Source organism: Dermacentor variabilis, chromosome 6, assembly GCF_050947875.1.
Source record: "Dermacentor variabilis isolate Ectoservices chromosome 6, ASM5094787v1, whole genome shotgun sequence".
NCBI classification, from domain to species: domain Eukaryota; kingdom Metazoa; phylum Arthropoda; class Arachnida; order Ixodida; family Ixodidae; genus Dermacentor; species Dermacentor variabilis.
The window spans coordinates 45,428,080-45,444,229 of NC_134573.1; the positions used below are offsets into that span (position 1 = coordinate 45,428,080).

Consider the following 16,150-nt stretch of genomic DNA (forward strand, 5'->3'; position numbering starts at 1 on the left):
TCTGATTATGAGGCACGCCGTAGTGGAGGACTCCAGAAATTTCGACCACCTGGGGTTCTTCAACGTGCAGCTAAATCTATTTACACGGATGTTTTCGCTTTTCTCCCCCATCGAAATGTGGCCGCCGCGGCCGGGATTCGATCCCGCGACCTCGTGCTCAGGCTACGAAATGTATGTAAAAGTGAATTTCTCTGTCATGCCGCTCAATCACCACTTACGCACGTTTCGCCTCCACACGCAATATTCCTGTTAGGTCAATACCAAACGATACATTCTTGTAATTTACTTTATTTCAGTTGATGGCATCCGGTGGAGCTTCGTACGGCAACGACTACTGCTTACCTGGTGCCACAACTTAAGGATGAATGCACAAGAAGCCCAGAACGAGCATTTATATAGAGCAAAATAAACATTTCATCATTTCGGTAGACATCTTGAGTATTCTTTATGAAATTACACAGATTCGGCGGAGGCTTGTAAAGATCGTTCGCAATTATTTTTACTAAATAATAAAACGATTCCACGCCAAGGCCGTGCGTGGTTCAGCAGTAGAAGCGAAAAAAAAAATGTTGCGACGATCAGCGGAGCCGGCGTGGCGTGTACCAACGGGTGTTCAAAACGCGCGCGCCCAAAACCGAAACCGGAAGGTGTTAATCCCATTCACTTGGTGCGCTGCAGTCAATTCGTCCGCTAGGCTCTATGGGAGGGGTCCGCTCTTGTAGAATTTCTTTCTCTATGGTCTGGCGCTGAACGCCGACGCCGGATTTTCTTCGACAGGGGTCACTTAGCACTATCGCGTTAATAATATTGAGGGTCAGAGAAAGCGTCACGAACATGTCCCCGTAACATTCAGTACACATAAAACTTCCGTGCGACGCTTAGGCGTCGCACGGCAGAGCTGCTTTTCGCTAATTGCGCCAGAAAGCAGGGTTGGGCGAGCGTGCCCGAAAACTACTGAAATAAGTTACAGTAATGTTGGAGCCTATACAAAGCGTCGCGAAGATCTCTCCGTACGAGTCATTAACTCAAAGGTAACTGCGCCAGGACGGCTGAGCTGTGTTTCGCTAACTGCATCTTAAGTCTCGCTACGTGCCGTAAGCCTAATTTCCATGAATGCGTCGCAGACTATGAAAATTGTCCATCTTGCCATAGTTCAATAGCGAAGTGGTGCCGCGTCAAATTGCTGAGAGGACGCAATAATACGCCTGTAGCTCTGCAAGCCAGCCTACATTCAACAAAGAGACGGGTCACTGAACAGGCGAACTTCACATACCCAGCAGGTCTTTATAGCTACAGTGGCATGTCTGGAGCATAATGCACGCATAAGGCGCATCTGGTGCGCCTTTAGCTTGTTGCTAGTGGGCGCAATCAAAATAATTTACAGAGCATAACTTGATTTGCACGCTATATTTTTTGTTTTAGCAGAAAATAATAAAATAGGTTGCTGTACGAAGTACGGATAGCAGTTTTATTGGGCGTATAAACTTGTAACCATTAGCTTAATTACCCAAATGGCAATGATAAATTTATAAGTGTGACTCAACGAGGATGCAGAATGAAACAAACACACAGAGACAACGCTTTCTTTGTGTGTCTGCTTCTTTCTACGTCCTTCTTCAGTCGTGCTTACACATTCTAGCATAGCTTCAAACCAACAAGCCCGCCAACGAGTTTTAACTAAGTTACCCACCGCGGTGTCACGCGCGCACATGAACGCATCTCGCTCGATGAGCGCTAAAACTCACTCTCAAAATTCTGGAGTGAGGAATTGCGGCAGCAGGAGCGAGCCAATTGACTTACGTGCATCTGTCGCTTCAACGCGAACGAAACGTCGAAACCACAGTGCATACGAAGATACCGGCATTACGCGCACTCTTCAAATATGGCAGATCTCTTTCAAGGTACTCGAGCGTCGGAAACGCGTCCCTATTTCGTCAACGTCAGATTAGTCAACGGGTGAACGATATCCACGAAACCGGGTATGAACCGCCGGAAATATGAGCAGAGCCCTACGAAGCTACGAAACTCTGACAGATTTAGGTTGATCGAATTATTCAACGGCTGCCGTCTTCTATGGGTCGGATCTAATGCCATCGTTATCGACGAGATGTCCTAACACCACAATTTAGCACTCACCAAAATGTTTTTATTTTAATTCAGCTCAAGGCCAGCCTTTTCGATACAGTCGAGTACAATAGCCGTACGAGCGTTGTGCTGCTGAAATGTGCGTCCAAAGATTACGACAACATCAGAGTAACACATACAAATCTGCCATTTCGAACCAAACAGAATAGTATCCATGAATCTTTCCAATGTCGGCGGCGAATTGCACAATCCGAACGGCATGACGTTGAATTCCTACAACCCGTCAGGCGTAACGAATGCCGTCTTTTTCTTGTCAGCTGGATGCATAGGAATTCGCCAAGAACCTGCTGCTAGGTCCACGGAAGAAAAGTAGAAAGCGGAATGCGGACAGTCGATGGCGTCATCAATACGGAGCAGCGGATAGGCGTTTTTCTTGGTAACGGAATTCAGCCAGCGGTATTTAACGGAGAATCTCCATGTACCGTCTTTGTCCTTCACAAGAATGACGGGAGCGACCCAGGGACTTGCTGATTCTTGAATTACTCCCTTTCCTAGCATTTCTTGCACTTGCTCTTTGATGATGCTGTGCTCTGATGGTGCCACTCTGTAAGGTTTCTGCCATATGGGATGTGCCGAAGCAGTGTTTATCCGATGACGTATTTGAGACGCTAGAATTTGAGGCAGTTTGTTACTTTTCGTAAAGTCGAACACTTTCGAGTTCTTGGAGAGAACGCACAGGAGTTTATGACGTTCGCTTTGACTAAGTGACTTGCTGGTCATTTGTAAAAGTTCTGGATCTTCTGATCCTTGAGAATCTAGATGTTCATTCTTGCCTGTAGCAGCAACAAGCACAACCAGCGTCGTAGATGATTCGCATTTGAATACAACGAGTGTTATGCCACGAGGCAACACTGTAGGCTCCATTGAACTGTTGATGGTCCACACACTTGCGCGTCCTTCGACTACAGACACCACGTGATGGGGAGCTAAAACGTATTTTTCACATAAGAGATCTATTGAATCGGTTCCAGCGTGGTATCAAACATGGCAAGGTCGTTACTAGAGGAGGTTCCTCGAACGCACACAGCATAAAATGCAGGAACGACCGTGTCCTCGGAGACGACAAAGGTACGTTCATCCCGTGATGAATTATCCAAGAGCGCAGCTGGGAAATTATCCCGGAGGGAAAGGTGCCCACTTCTACCGTCAACAGTTTGCCCACACTCCTGCAAAAGATCGATTCCCAAAATAACGTCATGCGTGGATTGTGTCATAAACGCCAATGCTGTGGGAAACACCTTGCCACTCAAAGACACGTCCGCAGTGCAGACTCCCACAGGAGACAACGCATCACCGCTCACACCGCGGAATGTCGCACCACGGCTTAAGGAAAGCGTCACTTTCAGTCCAAGAAGCTTCTTAAAATTGACGCTCATGACAGATATTGTCATGCCTGCATCCGCATGTACGTCATCAACAGATACATGAACTTTGTTCTGCAGATGCGGATATATCTGTTGATAGTGCGTGGTATCTTGCTGGTATCTTGCGGTTGGGGCGCCGTGTCACAACACAATGGGCTCAATGGAAAAGCGCGGCTGCTGTGCTTCTCTGAATTGCCTTCGTTTCAACGTAACGTGTGAGAAAATCTGTTGCGACGATAATTAATTGATTCCTTGCAGTAGAAGTAGGAAGTGTACCCAATATATCAATTCCGATTTGGTCAAATGGTCTTCGAGGAACCTGGACGGGTTGTAGAAGGTCGGCTGGTTTCCACGGAGGCGACTTGCGCTTCTGGCAGTCTAGGCAAGTGCGAACGTAACGTTTCGCAGTGGTGGTAAGTCTCGGCCAGTAGTACCTGTGCTGCACTCGGGCCAACGTTCTCGTGTAGCCTAACTGACCAGAAGTCGCCTCATTGTGACAGGTTTGAAGTACTTCCGTACGAAAAGCTGTAGGAAGGACGAGCAGATAGAGAGACCCGGTCGAAGAAAAGTTTCTTTTGTAGAGGACTTTGGTCCGCAAACAAAACGACAACAGTCCTCTTGCGAAAACTCTAGGCGGCTTCGCAGATCTGCCCTCTAGGTAATTGATGAGTTCAAGCAACTCAGGGCCGTTCCGTTGTTGTTGCGCAATGGTGGATGTGTCCCGAACACAAAGAAATGCCGAGTCTTCTTCGGGTGGAGCAGATGAGTTTATGGGCGATCGCGACAAGCAGTCAGCCTCCGTATGTCATTTCCCCCGACTTGTACTCGACAGCCATGTCAAACTCTTGCAGCCGTAGGCTCGAACGCGCCAGTCGTTTCGAAGGATCTTTAAGGTTTGTCAACCAGCACAGTGAATGCTGGCCGCTGACAACTGTTAAGCGGTGGCCATACAAATATGGGCGAAATTTCAGAACCACCCATACTACGGTGAGGCATTCTTTCTCAGTTGTGGAGTAATTAGCCTGTGTGTGCGAGAATGTTCTACTAGCATAGGCAACTACTCACTCTCTACCCTCCTGCCGCTGCACAAGAACAGCTCCCAAGCCAACATTGATGGCATCAGTGTGGAGCGATGAAAGAGCGGTCTCATCAAAGTGAGCAAGCACTGGAGGTGTCTGGAAGCGTTCCCGCTAGTCGTTGAATGCACCTTGCTCTTCGTAGGCCCATACAAAAACAACGTCGTCTCTTGCCAGGCGAGTTAACGGCGACGCAATGCGAGAAAAGTCCTCACTAAACCGCCGGTAATAGGCACGGAGGCCCACGAAGCGCCTGACAGCCCTTTTATCGGATGGTACGGGAAACTGTGCTACGGCGGCAATTTTCTCAGGACCTGGGCGAACACCTGCGTGGATGACGCCGTGACCGAGAAACTCTAGTTCCGCGAAGCCAAAGTGGCACTTCTCCGGCTTCGGGATGAGGCCGACGGACCGTATGGACTGCAGAATCGATTCAAGCCGTTCAACGTGTTCTTAAAACGTTGCGGAGGACACGATGACGTCGTCCAAGTTGGACTAAGCAGGTGTTCCACTTCAGGCGCGAAACAACAGTATCCATGAGGCGTTGGAACATAGCAGGGGCAGAGCAAAGACCGTAAGGCAAGCCTTTTAATGCGTATAGGCCGCCTGGCGTCACAAAAGCAGTTCTTTCATGGTATCTCGGATCTACCTCGATTTGCCAATATCCGCGTTTGAAGTCTATTGAAGACTAGTAACGCGTGTGACGAAGCCTGTCGAATGAATCACCTATACGGCGAAGCGGGTACACATCTTTCTTTGTCACCTTATTTAGTTTTCAGTAGTCCACGCAGAAACGCAAGCTGCCGTCTTTTTTCTTGACTAGAACTACAGGAGATGCCCAGAGACTCGTTGACCGTTGGATCACGTCGTCTTCCAGCATTTTTGTCACTTGTTGTATGGATTCACGTTCTCTGGGAGCCCCACGATAAGGATCTCGGTGAAATAGTCTTGCCGTATCCTCTGTAAATGTCTTCGATGCTTCGTTAGAGGTATCCGTTGGACGCTGGACGTCGACGCAAAGTCATTGAACTTCGACAATAGCGTGAGAAGCCGCTGTCGTTCGCGCTGCGACAAAGCAGTGCTAACGTCATGTGCAGGAGGTGGGTCTTGCGTACGCGCTTCATCGAGTAGTGAACAGCAGCCGCGAACATCAGCAACACCATCAAAATAAGCCACAGCCGTGCCCATTGGAAGGCACCATCGCTGTGTGCAAAAATGGGTTAGTAAAAGGTTCGTGCACCCGTGGTTGACATTTACGATTCCTCGTGCTACCGAGATACCGTGCGTAAGCAACAAAGTGGTTATTTGGTCGGCAACTCCCTCGCAATGAAACGGTGCCTCACAAGCTACCGATACAAGTGTACATGATCGAGGTGGGATGACGACGTCGTCTTCTGTTAGACGAAAGTAGCTGCGTTGCGGCGATAAGCAATGGACTAAACCGGGCTCTTATAGAACGTCACCAAGCGGCCCGGAATGGTAATTAGGCCGCCATATTCTTTCAGGAAATTCATTCCTATAATCAAATATTTACAGCACACAGGAAGAACGATGAAAGCGGCCACGAAAGAAGAATCCCGGATGCTAATCCTAGCAGTACATCTACCAGTAGGCATCAGTATTTGCCCGCCTGCCGTCCTTATGTGAGGTCCCGTCCATGGCGTCTTTACTTTCTTCAGGCGGAGGACGAGTTCCTGACTCAATATAGAGAAGTCGGCACCAGTGCCGACTAATGCTGTCCCCGGCTGTCCATCCACCAAAACGTCAATGTCGGCGCTCACAATTTCTTCGGTATCGGGGTTTATCGGCTTCACGTCGTTCTGCGGCGAGAGTGTTGGGGGATTTGTATTGTCATGCGGTGGGCCTGCAACCCTCAGAGATCGTCGCCTTCAGTTTCCCCGGCGTGGGCTGGGCGACGTTCGTCCTCGGTGGTCACCAAAAGTACGTCCAGTCGGATAGAACATGGATGGAAATCGGATGGAACATGTGGCACGGATTCGTAATTCGGGTGCGCTATTGGAGGTCCCTGAAAAGCAGTTTCGTCGCGGCGTAGCATGGAGTCGTCATTTGCACGTCGGCCGTAGGACCATGGACAAAAAGGTCGAAATGATGTGTCGCGATGCCAGCAACGACGCGAAATGTGGCCGGTGCCTCCGCATTGAAAACAGAGTGGGCGCCTATCGACAGTGCGCCATGTGTCGGTTCTCCGAAATTGCGGCCGTCCCGTAGTGCCGTTTTGCGGCGTTGAACAAGGCGCTGGTGGTATGACTGTAGCTGCGTTATGGTTGCGCGCCTCGAAGCCTCCTCTTGCGGCGGCGACCAAGGAGCGACTGTCAGAGGCTGGTCGTACGGCGGTGTGGTTGTAACGGGTGGTGGACATCGGACAACGGCTGCGTAGGTCATGGGACGCTGGTGATCTTGAAGATCGGCTGCCGGTAAACCCTGCCTGATTTTGTCACGCACCACTCCGGCGATTGACGCTACGGCTCTATTGACTGTCGGTGTCAGCATATTTTGAATTTCCTCTCTGACGAGTTCTCTGATCAATTCCCGCAAGGGGTTCCGATACTCGCCAGTCACTGCGGCGGCATTGATTGTGGTGCTCGTGGACAGTCGATCGTACTGCCTGCATCCCTGATGAACGGCCCGCTCAATAGCCGTAGCCTCTTTGATAAAGTAAGCGACGGTGACTGGTGGATTCCGCAGAAGCCCCACGAAAAACTGCTCTTTTACACCTCGCATGAGGTAGCGCAACTTTCTTTCTTCAGTCATTAGTCATTAGTCATTTCTTCAGTCATGTCAGGGTCGGCTCTACGAAAGGTGTGGGCCATGTCCTCGGCGAACATTCTGACCGACTCATTAGGTTGTTGTACCCGTAGCTTCATCATCTGTTGGGCGCGGTCGCGTCGGTCGGCCCCGCAAAAGTATCCGTGATTTTCTGACGAAAGTCATTCCATGTCATTAGGCTAGCTTTGTGTTTCTCGTACCAAGTACGGTCACTGTCGTCAAGGGCGAAATAGACGTGGGGGCGCTTTTTCTGCTCAGTCCGCTGATTAATCTGTGCGACGCGTTCACACTTGTCAAGCCAGTCTTCAGTGTCTTCGAAAACTGCACCGCGATAGCTATCGGGAACCAGAACATGAAGAACGGTTACTTGCTGTGGACAGGAAAACCGGCTGCTTTGGGTTGCTTGCTGTGAGCTCGTTTTGGCCATTGTGAGATGTTTGGAGCTCCTGGAGAGAGGTGGTTGAAGTGGCGAGAACTCCGGGGCAAGGCCTAGCAGTCGATGACTAAAGAGATACACGGGTGTCGTAACTGGTGATAACGCGCCCGGGCTGCGTGAACGACTCTCAGAAGGACGCCGGAGCATCAGGCGTGGTCAGCCCGGCCTGACCGCGCCTCATGCGTTCAGAGCATCAGGCGCAGCACCTCCACCAGTGTCGCAGCACAACGCGGACAGTAGACAGGGAGACGTTCTTCAAGAACCGCAGGAGAACTTGTTCAAAAGCAAACAGACCAGAGACACGACTTTTTATTCCTCGTCGAAACTCACTGACCCACTAGATGAAGTCCGTTAATGTCCCTATCTTCGTTGTCGTCTGCATAGAATACATACGCGGGTGAATATATATATATATATATATATATATATATATATATATATATATATATATATATATATATCGATACCTGCGCCACCCTTATATGCAGCGTTCACTTTCATCACAGAATTTGAAACAAAATACTACGCAATAACTCCCTAAAATGAGCGATTAAAACAATAAGTGAAAGTCCCGATGGAAGTTCGGAAAGCCATTGGACACATTGCCTCATCTGCGGAATGCGCACTCAAACATCTATGTCTCAGAAACACTGGGCTTCTGTAGCCTGGTTGCGTAAGGCAGACGTGGGCAGGCTCGGGCAATGTGTACGCGGTGCTCAGGTCTGAGAACTTAGCCTGCTGGCCACGACTTTGCTTCACCTCAGATGCAAGTGCTCCGTCTCTTGCACGGTTCTGGAAACTGTTCCCGCAAGCCGCAGCTCACCCGGTACGCTCTATCTGTCGCCGCTCGTTGTCGATCACGTAATAAATCAGACGGGCAAATGGCGGCATTCAAGAGGACTTCGCTCCCTGCAGGTAGGCAGGTAGGGACGGGCCTCTAGGTGTACAGGAGGTCACACCAAGTGGCACATGCCCATAAACTCTATGGGCACGTCTGTGGCATCCTTGTGATCTATCTATCCCTGCTCGTCGGGCGACCTCATTTTTGTGTAGGCGTGAAATAAGGGCGTAGAAAACGAAACTACTGAAAAACGCTTGACGCGTTAGTGCGTGCACAAAACAGTAAATCAAACATTGCGTAAAGATCACGAAGCTGACTGTGTGGGTACCAGAGCGTGACTGTGCGGCGCTCAAGTGCCCGGCATGCACAATCTATTGGTGTTTTTTATATGTTGCTAAGGAATAAGCTGCACGGACAAGGCATAAGGTGCAAAATTACCAGTCAAAATAACACAGTAACACACCAAGGAGTCACAACAATAGAGTCAAGGCTTTATTCCCTGCTAAATCTAGCAATGAAACAAGCAACAATTTTTTACATGGTCACTGCAGCAACCGTGAATCTCGAAACGCATAATTGCTTTTTTAAACAAAGGTGTGTTTTTTTTTTTGCACTTTCACGATTTTTCATTTTCGGAATTTCTAAGCTAAATGCAGCTGCTGCCGCAACAGAGTTAACGGGCGCCTTCGTCGCCGCACGCAGACTGACCCTTTGAGGGGCACGTGTGGTTGAAGAGAGGGGAGGGGGCGCTGGCGTGCGAGTGCTCTTCGGCATCTGAAGCTTGCGACCGTCAGTAGTAGCGACGTATTTCGTTCCTCCGTCACCTGTACTTACAGGCACAAAATGCATTGGTCCCAAATGTACGCTTTGCGTCCCTTGTACAGTGGCGCCGATTGCTGTAGCCGGCTCACCCCAGCTTCAGTTGGACCGGCTTCGATGGTGCGCGTTCACTGCGTGTTGTTAACACGAACAGTAAAGGAGAATATTTTACCGTCTTTTCCGTACTGTCGAAATGTACTCTTCTTCCATCGGTAAAGAACATTTGAAAGTCACATAGTCGCAAACACGTTTGTGACTACTTTGTTTATTAATATAGTACTGAGCTCGCGCAGCCTCTGCGGTAGGGAAGCTTGGTTAGAAAATGGAATAGTTTTCAGTGTATTACATTTTCTGCTATAATACATCCTGTAGATTTTCGTAGTTGTGTATATATTGTTGGTTACTCGGTGTTCCTTAGAAGACATTTTGTGGTAAATGAATGCTGCCCTGATTGACAGTCGTCAAATACGTAAGGAAAGACCATTTGCTGGCGGAAAACATTATGAAACGGCTGGTGTAGCCAAGCTGCAATTTTTGAAAAACTGGACTTTTCCAACACGCAGAGCTAAAGATAGCACTGACGCTAACGGTAGCGTGCTCTTTTTTCACACGTAATGAGCCAACTTAGTTAAACTGCCAATGCATGTTTACAAATACTCATCGTGCCTTCGGCAACACCTGTAAACTAAGTGTAAAAATATGTCTGCACTGAATCAGATGGCAGCACCGTTATACTGTTTTTATGCCACACTTTACAGCTTGACAATATTGAAATAAAAACTGTGACGCTGCCAGTGCTCTGTTCCGTCACTATGTTGCTTATGGTTTCTGTACACATTCTTATTTGAGTAGTGCTCATACATTCATATTTCCTTCAAACCTTCAGAGAATGCTTCAGGATACCTGGGTTGAGACGTGTTGTGTCATTGCCACGTGGGGTGCGCACATAATTACACGGGGTGCGCACAATATTTACACGGTTTGTGCGCCTAAGGACCGGGGCACATTGATGACAATGGCCTGCGATGACGGCCACTTGTTTGTGAGCAAAGACGCCACGCTGATTATTGGTTAGCTGCTGCAAGCTTTAATAAACAGGTCCTTTTTTTTCATGCAGCGTTGATTTCCGTCCCGCGTAAAATAATGGCGCGTAGCTGCAAGGACAAATTCGCAACAAACCTTGAAATTTGCTGGTTGCACATGTTTTCTTCTTCCAGGAGAAAATGAGCCCGCATGCGCCGTCATCTAACGCGTACATATCCTTCCAAAAACTGCGGCACAAACTGCTTTGTGATTCAGCCCACTAATACAACTGGTATAGATTGGTGGAAACCTCTGAACTAAATTCTAAACAAACTATACTCACACAAGCTTATAGCTACTCTGAGAGCTAACGGAAACATCTCTACGCAGGTGCAGCTGGAACGTTCCATATGTGGATATGGTGAGAACATGGACATGCTACCGGACGGCCACTTTGATGCGGTGCTCCTAACCTACGTGCTCTGCTCAGCGCAAGACGGCCGCAAGCTTCTGGATGAGTGCAAGCGTGTTCTCAGAAAGGTGACAGCGTTTATCCTTACTCGGCTAATAAAACATACGTGTAGCTTTCGTGTCCACTTTTATTTTTGTTAGGTTGTGTTAGCAATTAATGCCTGGTAAAAATACCGATATTAACGCTTATCATAATCCCACTGTTTGTATTTGTTTATATGGCATCATGCGTTTCTTTTTGTTAGGTCGCATATCATGAAGGGCACCGACACAAGTATATGAAACATGTGGCTTTATTTCATAAGGCTACATTTAAAAGCCTCATATTTTCTCATGGTAGAAAGAGGGTCAGTTTTGGATCGACAAAGCTTCTCTAGCTTGATGTTCACCACAACAGTTTCTTAGCGCGATAACAGGTGGCAACAGGCAAAAACTATGACGTAATAACGGTGAGCTAATGTTCTGGCAAAGTTCATTTTAACGTGTAGAAGAACTAGAGAAAAAAAAAGAATTTCGGAGACCTTACTGAATAATCGGCATTAAGTGTCCCAATTAACTGCTCTTGACCGTGAAGCACAGAATAGTGGGATGATCAAGAATGCGATCTGCCACATTTGCTTAACAATGGCCCACGTTAACATGCGCCAAGGTAGCCGCGGAACCTTGACTTTCACCACGCAGCTCATCCGACTGATGCAGTTTCCAATAAGCGATTTCCCTCTCTATACACAGCAGTATTGTTTGCCGTCAAATATGGCTGATATTGTGGAAAGCTTATAACGACGCAGTCATAGCGCTAAACGCTCCACCAATAATTGCAAGTAAAACGCAACTACGTTTAAAATATCGCCACCTTTTAAAGTTCAGCCCTATTTTTGTAGAATACTTGCGCTAGCACCCGAAGATAGGCTAACAAACACGTGATACTTGTATAACTGCAATTGTTTTTGTAATGTACACTTGCACTGTCGGCGTGTGACGCCTCAAATCTGTCAGCCAATCACGGTGACTTTTATCAGCAGACCCGAAGGCGTGCTTTCCATGTGGGCTCTTATCACCGACGGTTATGTTACGAGAGAGAAACACGTTATTATTGCGAAAATACTTGAGCAAGTTCAAGAGGCAGCACCCCCTTTGCGTTTCGAGAAAGCAAGCGTAATCTCGTGTTCTTCGTCGTAAAGGCAGCTTTAAAATTGAATAACATTCGCTGAATATTCCGCTTGTTTTCGTGGTGGTCTGTGGTCGTACTTTCAATGACGAGACAAAGGCACTGAAGCAAAGCCCACGTGATTTCGCGGAAAAGAACTGAGGGGAACGTATGTCGTTAATCCGCTGTGCTGTAGCGCGAGAGTTTCGGCGCGTCTGTGGATTTGAGGTTCTGGTGGAGCGCTTGGTAATTACTATCGCTGTAGATGTGATGATTAACAGTTGTTTTCTATACATAATTATGAAAGGAAATAACAAGTGAAAGTATCAAGGCCCGCATCAATAAACAATTCCCTTACAATAACCACCATTGTCAACGCTTTCTGCATATTTAGTATTTGTGTTCACAGAGGCGAATGTGGGGCATCAAAGAATCTCCGTACAAGGTGGCGTCATTGGCGGCTCTATTCTCGGCTGCTTTTCTCGTCAGTGACGACAGAACGGCCGAGACCAAAATGGTGTCACTTAGAACGACAGAAAGCTGAGCTAGTTGGTAAGTATTCATTATGCAAAATAGAAGTGAGGCGTGCAGACAGGACACAAGAGTAGAGAAGTGGACAACACGAACGCCGACTATCAACTGAAGGGGGCACTGAGGCGAAAAAAGAAGAAAGGCACAAAACTCATCTGCGCATGCTCAGGAATGGTAACACCACTTGTCAATCGGGTAAACGTGCCGGCCTACGTGAGAGATAACTGTTAAGGTACTTAATCTCTTCCTTATGTAAAGTAATCGAAGGCTGACTCACGCACGCACTTCCACCATTATAGATATGCCATGCCTCTACCATAAGACGCGTATCTTCATTCTTATGCCTGTACAATATCGCGCATTCATCTAACTCTGGCGTGCAGTTACAATCTCGGCAATGAAGCGAAAGATTAGAAGGCGATCCACCGGTTAACGACCTTTTACGTTCCATTAGCCTCTGATTGATACACCGTCCCGTTTGCCCTACGTAGAACTGGCCACAGCTAAGGGGAATTTTATAAACCACACCCATACGACAGTCAGTAAAACAGTTGTTCTTATTGTGCTTCACTGGACAAATATCTGTTCGTTTTTTGCCTTTTAGCCGCTCCTTTTTATTCTGTACGGCAGCGCATATCTTACCTAGCTTATTGGGAGCAGTGAAAGCAACATTAGCATCATATCTACTAGCAACTTTTTTAAGCCTGTGCGACACTGAATGAATATACGGAATAGCTACTACTCTTTTTTTGCTATTACTGCTTTCTGTAATCACGTCCGTCCCTCTCGAAACCGACTTCTTTAGGCGCTCAGCCACAGTGGCCACCGCTACACTAGGATACCCTGCTTCTAATAGACGCCGGACCTGCGCATTAAAACTGGCGCTCATTTTGTGCATGCACGATCTGGTGAGGAAAGACTTAAGGCACGACATGGCAATTCCGTTTTTTACTAAATTAGAATGCTTGGATTGAAAGTTTAGCAACGGCTTCGAAGATCTTGGGGAGTACTGTCAACAAACATGATTTTGTTCGAAGATCAAGGAAATGTCAAGAAACTGAATTACGCGTCGCTGAGGAAATTCCTTGGTAAACTTTGATCCTCCCCCATAAAGTTTAAATTGCTCACTTACAGAGGTAGCAGCGGAATCGAATTCTTCCCTATTACAGAAAATCAGGTAATCATCAACGTAACGAAATATCTTGATAACACTATCACCTAAGGCTTTCTCTAAGCAGTTGTCAACCTTACTCAGGTAAATGTTGCTAAGAATAGGGGCAACCTTTGAGCCAATACAAATGCCTGATTTCTGCAGAATAACGCCATCTCTCCACCCAATCAGCGTCGACTTCAAGTACATTGAAAGAATTTCTAGAAAAGCTCCCGTGGAAACACCGCATCTGTCAATAAAAGCCGACTCTTGCACTTGTTCTTTAATGCACTCATTTACGGAATTTAGCAACCCGTCATGCGGCAAGGAATAATACAGGTCTTCGATATCCATACTAAAAGCAGTACAATCACCAGGATTTTCCTCTCTCAAATACTGAACTAGTGCCTGAGAATTACGCAGGCAAAGTTTACGCAGTAGTTTTTTCAGACCCCTTTTGCCTGCGTAATTCTCACTTTCCACGAAAGCTTTCCACGAAAGCTGAATACAGTAATTTAGCTGAACTACTATCGCGCAGTTCCGGGAACATGGGAATGTCCTGTATCACTTCCGAGTTATTTTGAAGAGAGTTAGAGAATTGCATACCAAAACACTGGAGATGCTCTTGTACTGTATCTCGCATTGGTTTCCGATATCGCTTACTCGTTCACTGCATGTCGCATTTCCCATACTCAATCGACAAAATGGCCGGGGGGCGGGGGCGGCGCTGAATGTGGGATTAGAATTCGGGTAGCATATAAGGATAGACCTGTTCTGACCAGAGATAAGAACGGAAAGAGAGGCTCTAATGTTTGTAAGCGAGAGCTTCTTTTGAAACCATTCTAATTCTTGGTAAGAGATTCTTCAAAGTGTGGATGAGGTGCATCTGTACCTCGGGCAAACAAGAGCCGACTCGTATTATTGAGCAGGTGTAATTTTATCCCTCTCTCCGGGTACAAAGGTCTGCGTTTACGATCGGAAGTTTAAGTTCCAGCAAGTTGTGATCTGGTAGGTTAAAGTGTTCCTCAAGCACTTTGGGAGGGCTGCGCCCGTATGATTCCCGCGTATTGAACATTGCTTGGTTCCACTGTTCTTAGGATAATTCTCGCGGCAGAATCAGTCAGAATCTAAAAACGTCGAACTGCCTCACTGGCTTCAAAAGTAAAATTAATTTGTGGGGTTCGCATTGGAGAAGCAGGCTATGATTATGAGGCAAACGTTAGCGAGGGACTCCGAATTAATTTTTACCGTCTGAGGTTCTGTACCATGCATCAAATTCACGGTACACGGGGTTTTTTCATTCCGCATCCATCAAAATGCGGCTTCCGCGGCCGGGATTTGATCCAGTGAGCCCGTGCTTCGCGGCAAAACGCCAAAACTACTAAGCAACCGTGGCGGGTCTCAGTGAGTGTGGTGTTGCGCTGCCGAAGACAAGGTCATGAATTTCATCGCCTCCGCGATTATCGCATTGAAATGAAGGGTGGGGGGGAGGATGTGAAAGTACTCTTGTATTGCTTTTGGGGAAGGCAGAAGAACCCCAAGTGGTCAAAATTATTCGGGTGCCTCCTACAGCAGCCCCCCTCATAACACAATCTGGATTTTGTGGCGTGAAAACGGACAATTCAGTTCACGTGACCTCATACACAGAACACATTAGCGTTTGCTATCATCTATTTAGATCGAAAGTAAAAAAGGCTGTAGGACCCGTAGAGTTTCTTAAAATAATTACTAGAGGGAACTATGGCGCTAGTGTCTACGGGAGCTGCAATGAGAGCGGTTCTACCAGCATGGGAATTATGGGAAGTGCATGGATTTGCCTAAGCTTTTGTCTTTTTGTTTTCAAACGGCTTTGTGACTTTGTAAACTTGTCATTTTCACCAATGTATTGCGTAAGAAATAATTAAATAAACATAATTAAAATTGTTCCACAGCATTATTCGAAAACAGGAACTCTAGCACAGAAGCCTGAAACTGAAACCATTAAGCCTCGGACGCATGTGTCGACAAGCGAACAAAACGCCCTTATGAATTTATCGCGGGCATGCCAGTGCCTTGAGACGCTTGGCGCGTTTAGATTTGGCCACCTGGACAAGCTCAGTCGTTGTAATTGATAGAAATTGTGCGTGTTCGGGGGGACTTCTGGACTTAGAAAAGAGCAGAATAGATTGCCCTGAAAGTTACGACAGTAAGATTTCGATAGTGTAATATGCAAAGCCAAAAGAACGCCTGAATCCACAAGGACAAAGATCAGACAAATCCATGTACCTCTCATCATTACCATGGTAGAACGACAGCAGTACCAGAGTTCCCTCTAGTAATTATTGTATGAAACTCTATGGCATGCCCTATCCTTGAGGTAC

The 16,150-nt window shown here is 47.2% G+C and overlaps 1 protein-coding gene across 1 annotated transcript in view; it reads left to right on the forward strand.

The window, feature by feature from the left end:
• The window catches only part of LOC142584774 (thiol S-methyltransferase TMT1B-like), a 58,963-nt gene that overhangs the window by 28,344 nt on the left and 14,469 nt on the right, over positions 1-16,150 (forward strand). The window contains exon 3 of the mRNA XM_075695023.1: positions 10,882-11,031. Within this exon, the coding sequence (XP_075551138.1) occupies positions 10,882-11,031 (150 nt within the window). The remainder of the gene's footprint in view (positions 1-10,881; positions 11,032-16,150) is intronic.